The sequence below is a fragment of the Diachasma alloeum genome, unplaced genomic scaffold (assembly GCF_001412515.2).
Source record: "Diachasma alloeum isolate Michigan unplaced genomic scaffold, Dall2.0 Dall_scaffold_00661, whole genome shotgun sequence".
NCBI lineage: Eukaryota > Metazoa > Arthropoda > Insecta > Hymenoptera > Braconidae > Diachasma > Diachasma alloeum.
This window is the reverse complement of record NW_021680793.1, coordinates 220,398-228,619: the sequence shown is the minus strand read 5'-3', so window position 1 is coordinate 228,619 and position 8,222 is coordinate 220,398. Positions and strand designations below refer to the sequence as shown.

General features: G+C 35.3%; 1 protein-coding gene across 4 annotated transcripts in view; it reads left to right on the top strand.

Annotated features, from left to right (window-relative positions):
- Nucleotides 1-356: 356 nt before the first annotated feature.
- The window catches only part of LOC107044025 (gamma-taxilin), a 26,675-nt gene continuing 18,809 nt past the window's right edge, over nucleotides 357-8,222 (top strand). Inside the window, exons 1-3 of one of the 4 annotated variants that reach the window (XM_015265761.2) lie at nucleotides 357-434; nucleotides 5,031-5,109; nucleotides 5,196-5,303. In XM_015265761.2, coding sequence (XP_015121247.1) covers nucleotides 5,223-5,303 — 81 coding nt within the window. In that variant the 5' untranslated portion in view covers nucleotides 357-434; nucleotides 5,031-5,109; nucleotides 5,196-5,222. Of the gene's footprint in view, nucleotides 435-1,221; nucleotides 1,617-2,064; nucleotides 2,084-4,845; nucleotides 4,884-5,030; nucleotides 5,110-5,195; nucleotides 5,304-8,222 lie in introns of those variants that run through there. The other 3 variants (XM_015265759.2, XM_015265762.2, XM_015265760.2) reach the window with 3 other exon arrangements.

Below are 8,222 nucleotides of genomic sequence, written 5' to 3'. Positions count from 1 at the left end.
GTCCATCACGATTCGGTTTATTGACCATCGATCAACCAACGATTAACCATCGATGAACTAACGATCGACCAACGATCGACTAAACCTCTACTAGTGATCAACCAGCGATCACCGGCCATCGACCAAGTGAACAAGTCGACCTTCTGTTGAGCCACTATCAAGTAACCATTAATCGATCTGTCAGGCAATGTCATTAAAATAGTGTAAACATAGGTCGTTAGATGGAAATGGCGACGCGAGGTAGGCTTGGGGCAAGCTGAATAATCGGCGGGACCACGAGACAAAATGTATGGCACTGGGAATATGCTGCTACGAGAGGCCAGGATGCAGAGAAGAAAAAGCTACCGTCGAACAGATGAAAAACTGCAAAGACATACGATAGAGGATGAGGGGCCAGAAAAATTCCAATCATTTGAGGGAATGAACTTTTCGAGGTTAGGGTGAAGATTAAAATTTAGAAAAATCTCAAAAAACCTGAAAAAATTAATAAAAATTCTGTGCTTAACATGTAAATGATCGTCAGTGTCAAACTTTTGTAATAAGTAATTTAGGTTTCTGCGTGTCCAAAATGGCGTGTTATGTCGAAACATCCTAGTCAAATGAGAGATTTCTTACACTCATCAAAGTTAGAATTCACAGGAAAAATTGTCGATGATGAATAATATTTTTTAGCTTTTTGAATTTATTTTTTGTCGTTATACTCAATGGCTCAACTGGAGTTCATTCATACTACTTTAAGGGTACTCTAGCGGGGTCCACAAAAGCAAAGAATTAAATGAAAAATTTTCAACATATTATTTAACCTATTGAAAAATCGGATGGCAAATATCAAGAACCTCATGTACACAATAACAATGGAAAAAAATCGGAATTTGCTACTTATGCACGTGGTCGAATGAAGCATTCATAAGTTCAGCATCTTCCCCACGTTATCCCTTGAGGGATAACGTAGGGAAAAAGCTGAAATTATCGATGCCCCATTCAACCGCGTGTATAAGTAGTAGCTTTATAAATTATTTCCGGTGTTATTGTACACATGGGGCTCTTGAAATTTTGCACCCAGTTCTTAAAGGGATTGAAAAATGTGTTAAAAAATTTTCATTCAATTCTCTGCATTTTTCAAATTCTCCTGATCCTGCCATAATACCCCTAATGAAGTTCGCTTGCGCATGAACAAATCGTCACATTTTCCAACGTACAAATATAAATATACTCTTTTTAATAACACGGGGCGATACAAAAATACACGGATTTAGTATGAAAGTACGGTGCAATAATGAATTTTGAATCGGGAAGATTCTTGTATTGTGTGCACATAATTTTCATTTCATTAATGACAATTCATGTATACAATATCAATTCATAGTAGCAATGTGGTTTGAAACGTGGCTACTGGAATACATCCATTGAGAATAAATTTGATGGTAACGAGTTGTCGAGTCGATAGTTGCGTTTAGAGACGACGAATCTCAGTTCGGCTAGACTCTAAAAATAACCAACGTTCCGTGCTTTTTCGTGTTGTATTGCTTCTCACTTCGTGCTACGCTCTCAATTGTTGCAGAATAGCTTGTCCAATTTCCTTGAGTTTTTTTTTAATTGAGAACTCATTAATATTGGTATGTATCTATTCATTTACTATAGCTGTTATGTTTTATTCGTTAGTTCAATATTACGACGTAACGTCAGTAATTGTATTGGGAAATTTGATCAGATTACAAAAATGTGTGTTCGAAGTAATATTTTGAGAAATAATACTGAGTAGGAAAGTGGAAAATTCTCCCGGTTTAGTTTGTAGATTCAATCCTAGGAATTCATTTTGAGAGACTTCCAAAATTTTATCATTTTCTGAACTGCACGCATGTGTTAAACAACAATCTATTTATTCCTATTTTCGTTCCTACTATTTACTTTTTCCTTCCAAAATTTTTTAAAAGAAGTTTCAATATTGATTCAATTACTTTTCTAAAAATTACAAATCAAAAACTAAAAGTCTAAATCTATTATTCATAATAAGTATGAAAAACGCTCTCAGTGGATATGGAAAGCAAATTCGCCTGGAGATGGAGTAAAGAATCTCTTACAGGTTATTTTGGAAATATATTTTAAATTACCTTGTAAGTTTCGTAGACATACTAAGAGTTTTGATTTCTGAGTCCACAACATTTGCTTCAAAAAAAGTCTCTTAAATTTCAGTAAAAAAAAGGTGCAGCATGAAGGACCATTTCAAATCTCCAATGTCTGTAGAATAAATTGTAGATGACCTGATTCTATTCTTCGGCATTCGGAAGAATTGAACCAGAGTTTGGAAACCTATAGGAATCCTATTGAAATTCCATTGAACTTCTACTGATATTCGATTGCAACTGGGCTAGAAGTCTCGGAAATGATATGGGAACGTTATTTTATTTGTTGATTTCTTTTCAAAATTTTATAATGTACACAATTCTTGAGCAATTTCCACTAGATTTTTGACAGAAAAAGGTCAATAAATGTTCATTTTTCTATGCAACCTATACTGTTAAAATTTTGCCTGTAATAACTCTCAGCCGTGGGCCTTCTAAGATTCTCTTTTTGAATTTCGTGACGATAACCGAGACAAAATATGGTGTAAAAAACTTTTTGCGCCCTAGAAACTCTATAGAAAAAATATCAAGAGAGTAAGTCATAAAGACAATTCACAATCTGTTGACTTTTTTGTTTCAACTATTTGCCAGAGAATTTCAATACACAGAAGAAACGAATCAAATTTCCGAATGAACTTTAATAGAGTTCTAACAGAATTCCAATAAAATCCATTTAGGGTTTGAATAGAATATCCTATCGATAGCACTTGGTTTAATTATTAATTTCGGTGGAATTTAATATGAGAATCCTAGGCTCACAATTTATAACTGTTATAAAATGTGAGAAAAAAACATGATCGTATGTCAGCCTCGTTTACCGAGATTTTCTGAAAACAACTAACGGAAGAATAACCAAGTGTTTCAATTTTTAGATAATTATGTTGCACTAGAAATCAGTACCAACTGAAATATCGACTTGATGTGAGAACTGCCGCTGTTTTGCCGTCATTCTCGAAAAAATTTCGAATTTTGAGATATATACACGGAGAGAAATATTTAATAAAAATTACGTATCTTTTTCGTAATTCCGGAACGAAATGTGGTTGTAGGAAATTTTACGGAACTGTCACGGAATTTTTTCAGAGCGTTCTGTAATTTTTATCTGAATCTCTTGTGAAGAATTACGATACCGTCACTTAAATTTTCTGAGTCGATTCCGTAATCGGTGAGCGAGTTGTGAGTTCCGTAATTTTTACTGAACATTTCTCTCCGTGTAGGGAAGAGCGGGGCAAAAAGAAACGCCGAAAAATGACTACTTGATGCAATTCATGCAAAAAAATTTTTTTCTATCAACTTTTTTGATATTAATATTTGTTGATGAACCTTTTCTATTATTGGGAGTGTTGATGATGAGAATAATAATTCTATATTCGGTAGAAGTGAACATGCGGTGTAAAATAATCACTGATATTCAAAACCTCTATATAGCGTAGCGACTACCTCTACAGATGAATCCCACTCGCCTGTTAGATCTCGATATCTACGTCCATTAGTTAGCTTGTCCCTTGTCTCTCCAGCAGCCAAACTATGACATCGTCATCGCTGAGTCTATATTCTCTTCTCATTCGAAAACCCCGACGGTTTTTCATACCTTTCTTATATCGAGACGGCAATATTAATAGTTTTCACTAATTTTATCCACAGTTCTCTTTTCATGTCATATGAAATATTTCATCTATGATTCAGTTGATTAAATTAGGATGATTACACTTTTCTTTTTTCATTGGATTGAAATTCAGTATCACATTTTTCTTTTTCCCCCTTTCGATCTTCTCCTGGGTCAACCTCTTGAGTTTGGATTTTGCTGTTGCATTTTCTTTGTTATGCCCATCGGTAGTCCCAATAATAGAAAACAAATTAATAAACAAAAGTTCATTTTAAAAAATGGTCAAAAAAAATTTTTTTTCGGTTGACTTGCGTCAAACAGTCGTTTTCCGATTTTACTCCACTCTTCCAGGTATGAAAAAATTCAATAGAAAACCTAGTGAATTAGCCAGAAAATTCTATTCGAATTCGATGGGGTTTCTATAGGATTTCTATTGGAATTTTATTGAAAAAATCTACTTGTTTTTTGCGCTGATCCTATTAGATATTCGATAAGAAAAAGTCAATAGTTTTCGAATTTCTGTTTGAATTTTTCTCTTCCGATTTTTTCTATAAGAGTGCTTGGACATCAATTTTCTAAGTTTTTTTCACTCGGATTCTGTAACGCTAAACAACAAGAAAATCTAGCGGAAAAAAAAAGTAGAAAATTTGTAGCAAATAGTTCTAATAGAAAAAATCTCAAGAGAAAAATTCAAACAGAAATTCAAAATATATTGACTTTTTTCTACAAATATGCAATAGAATCAGCGCTACAAACAAGGAGAATTTTTCAATAGAAATCCTATAGAAATCTCATAGAATTTTCTAGCGAATTCGCTAGGGTTTCTATTGAATTTTTTCATGCGTGCCTATCTATTATATGATTTAATTATGTGAAATAAATCAGCTAAAAAACATGTGAATGTTTAATGTTCATACAATTTTCTGCTAAAATTTGTATGCACTGCCTAGGGGAGGAAAACACAGATCATCCCTAATATGTCAAGTTTATGTGTTCTAGTCGTTTGGATAGGTCCACGGTCTCCGTTCGTCGAAAAGCCTATATTTTTGTTCAACAATTTCATTTCAAAATTCATACCCAACCTAAACCGGCGGCAGTACGCCACGACCGTTTCTAGGCAGTATTATGTTGAGCAGTGTATATTAACCTTAAATGTGTGTCCTATGAAAGTATAATGAAAATTTTGAATAATTGGAGAAAAAAAGTGTTGATTCGTCTCGGAAATCCGTTGAATGAATAGCCGATTGTTATCTACATAATTCTTTGAACAAAGAAACTAATCTTTCTCTGTGATTCAACAGCATACGAGTGGGTTCGTTACGTTTTGTGCCGCATAACCTCCACATCCGAAAAAGAACACTGAAAAACATTTTGGAGAAGGTATACGACAGGATTTTGACGAGAGAAATTTAACCTGAATAATTGGCTATTATTGGTGAATAATAAATTCTGATTTTTTTGTTCAGGTTGATATTTAGCGACTATCAGGGATAATGGACGTAGATATTGAAAAAGATAACATAGACACCATGAACGAAGTGTTAAAGGATACTCCTCAGGCTCCTGATGAAAATGTAAGGATAATATATCGCATGACATCTCAACTCATGTAATCAATACTGTCCACATTTCAACTGGAAAGTTCGCCCTTCAAAAAATAGTATTCCCTCCATTCATCTCTCAAATATTGGCTCTTTCAATGACAGGGCAGGGTGTCCAGTCGTGAGGGAAATCTGGAAAACCGACAATTGTCAGGAAATTCGGTCTGGAAATGTCAAGGAAAAGTCTGTGAATTACCACAATTTTCTGGAATTTTACAATTTCAAGCTTGTTTTCTCCAAGTACCTACATTCTTAAGAATTCTTCTGTTCACAAAAAACATTGTCCTGGAATTTGGTTTCAAATTTACTTAAAAACGTGAGATGTTAACATCTTCCTGTGGGATGAAACTGGGAACCCAGTGTTTTTGCTGTTTTTTTATAGAAGATTATAAATTCAGCATTCTACTTTTCAAAGGCATTCTTGCATACCAAAATGGTGGAAATATTTGAAAAATACTCATTTCCAGCAATATACAAACTGCAAAAACACTGAGAGTTCCCACCTGGTCTGCTAGAGAGATGTTAGCATCCTAATTTTCTAGACAAATTTTTCTCTGTACGTATTTTAGTTAAAAAGTTGACAGAGCGACCACCTATTAAGGGGAGACCTCCCTAAAATTGGAAAGTCTTTGAAAATTCCCTTGGCAATACTTCTTTCAATGCACAATTTCCGTCTGATGTAGATTTTCGTATTCCACAATTTTCGTTAGACTCTAGAAAATGAAATTAAGTACCCATCTTACGTCAGAAACTATGTATAATAACCCATGAAAAAAATGTTCCTTTCAATGCACTCAGACAGACTAAATCTCAAAAATTCATTTTTTCTTAATCCATTCAATGCAATAAAAAACGAATACTCAATTTTATTCTTTGAAGTCTGACGAACATAGAAAAAAAACCTGAATTGGATGAAAATTATGATTCAAGAAAACTTTTGAAGGTGAAAATGGGAAATGACGACCAAAAATTCACTTGATGGATCTTTTCGTCAATCAAAGATGATTTTATTGATATGCATTGGAACCTTTCAGTTCATTCTGCGATGAATCAAAGATAATTTTATTTTACCGACGTCTGCTTTTCAATTTCGTTCGGTGTGACGTAATGAGTTAATTTATTCCTTTTTAACTCTTGTTTCACTCCGACCTCGGCTAGTCTCGGTGAGCTCACGGGTGGTTCGCTCAATCGGAGGGATAAGTGAAGGATAGAGGGAGGGTTAACGATATTAAACCGACCGTACTGATGTTGCTAAAATAACTATATATTGACTTTAATTTATACACGGTAGTGTTTAATGGGTCGGTATAACGCGGTTCTTGACTCGACTTTGGGACCTTGACTCGACTTTGTTATTGGTTGGCTGAATGCCTGAGCTCAGAGATCCGCGATGTTTCGCTCCTGATCGTACTCTGACGTACTCTGGTGCTTCCCGACCGAACCCTTACAAACATTTGTCATACATAATTTTTTTAAATTTTTGTACCTCACATTGGGTGACAATCCTTATTGTATTTCTTTCGTGATTCATTTTTGTTTTCTCTGTCATTTTTCTCACAAGTAGAACGTATAATTTAAATTCCAAAATTTGTTTTTTTCGATAATATTTGAATGCACCTCGCTAATTCCAAAATAAGTGTCTGTCTGAGACTGATAAATAGTCAAGTCCTTCTTTTTTTTTTGTGTATGCCCTGCGTACATTAAACTGGATATAAATTCATATGTTTTTGAATCGCAATTGATTATTTACTTCGTCAAGAGTCATGATTGAATCAATATGAGTTTTCTACAATGCAACATGTTCATATTCTGCAAGGTAATAAACTGAAATCTCCGGACGGAAAATTAATATTTTTGTTTTGCTTCTTTTTTTTTCTACAAGCTTTTTGAGTAACTTCTGTGTCAACTAAATTGATTTGAAATGATAACAATTATCACACTATCGTCATGAAAAAAAATTTTTTTTTGTTTATGAGAATGTCTCGTAAGACTCATGCTCAAATTCTCCCGCGCGCAATTATTAGTACTTTGGTATCTTACCGATAGCGATGAGACAATGTTGAGGAATGTGTCCTATACTTATCTCTCTCTAAGAGTATCCCTCCCCCACTAAGACCAAAATTACTCTCCTGAGTAATTGATAGTGGAGAGGACTTCCAGTGTTTTCGGGTTCGTCTCTTCGAACCACTCGTTGTCTCGTTTCCTCGTGCCAGCTTCGCTAGGAGTCATCTAGAGGATGTTTTTCAGCTGTTGTTGGCTGCTTATCGGTCAGCTGATGACAATGGTCCCCCCTGGATCAAATGACCGACGTCGCATCTCCCGGAGACCTTGATTTATAGGTGTTTTGATGGCACTCAGGCCAGCTGGTGATAATAATCCCCATGGATCAAGTGACAGAGGTCTTATCGCCACGTACCTTTCGCTCACTGCACTTTCGAGCGCTGCACTTCTTAAAAAGTCTGATTTCAGTGGCTGTTGTAGTTTCTTCCAAAATTGCACATTTGTACCGTTCACTTTCGATGAATTTATATCGTTGTCTGCATTGGTTTTATCCATTTTGTCCATCTCTTGGAGGGCAGACTCACACTTCACTAATTTTTCACGTATTCCAAAATTGATTGTCGTAATGGTTGATGGCGGTGAGGCTTTTCCACTCAATCCCGAAGATGAATCAGGTGAGGCATGTCGATGAACTGTAGTCTCGGCTGCTTGGACATCAGCTGACACTCGCATTTCTCCTGGATCGAGTAACAGAGGTCTTATCTCCGAGTCTACGCTTACCACAGTTTGCGGAGGTATGTAGACTGCAGGGTCAAGACGTTGAAATTGTACACTTTGTGATTTAATGTCTACTATCACTGAAATGGTTTCCAATGAAACCGCACTATTATC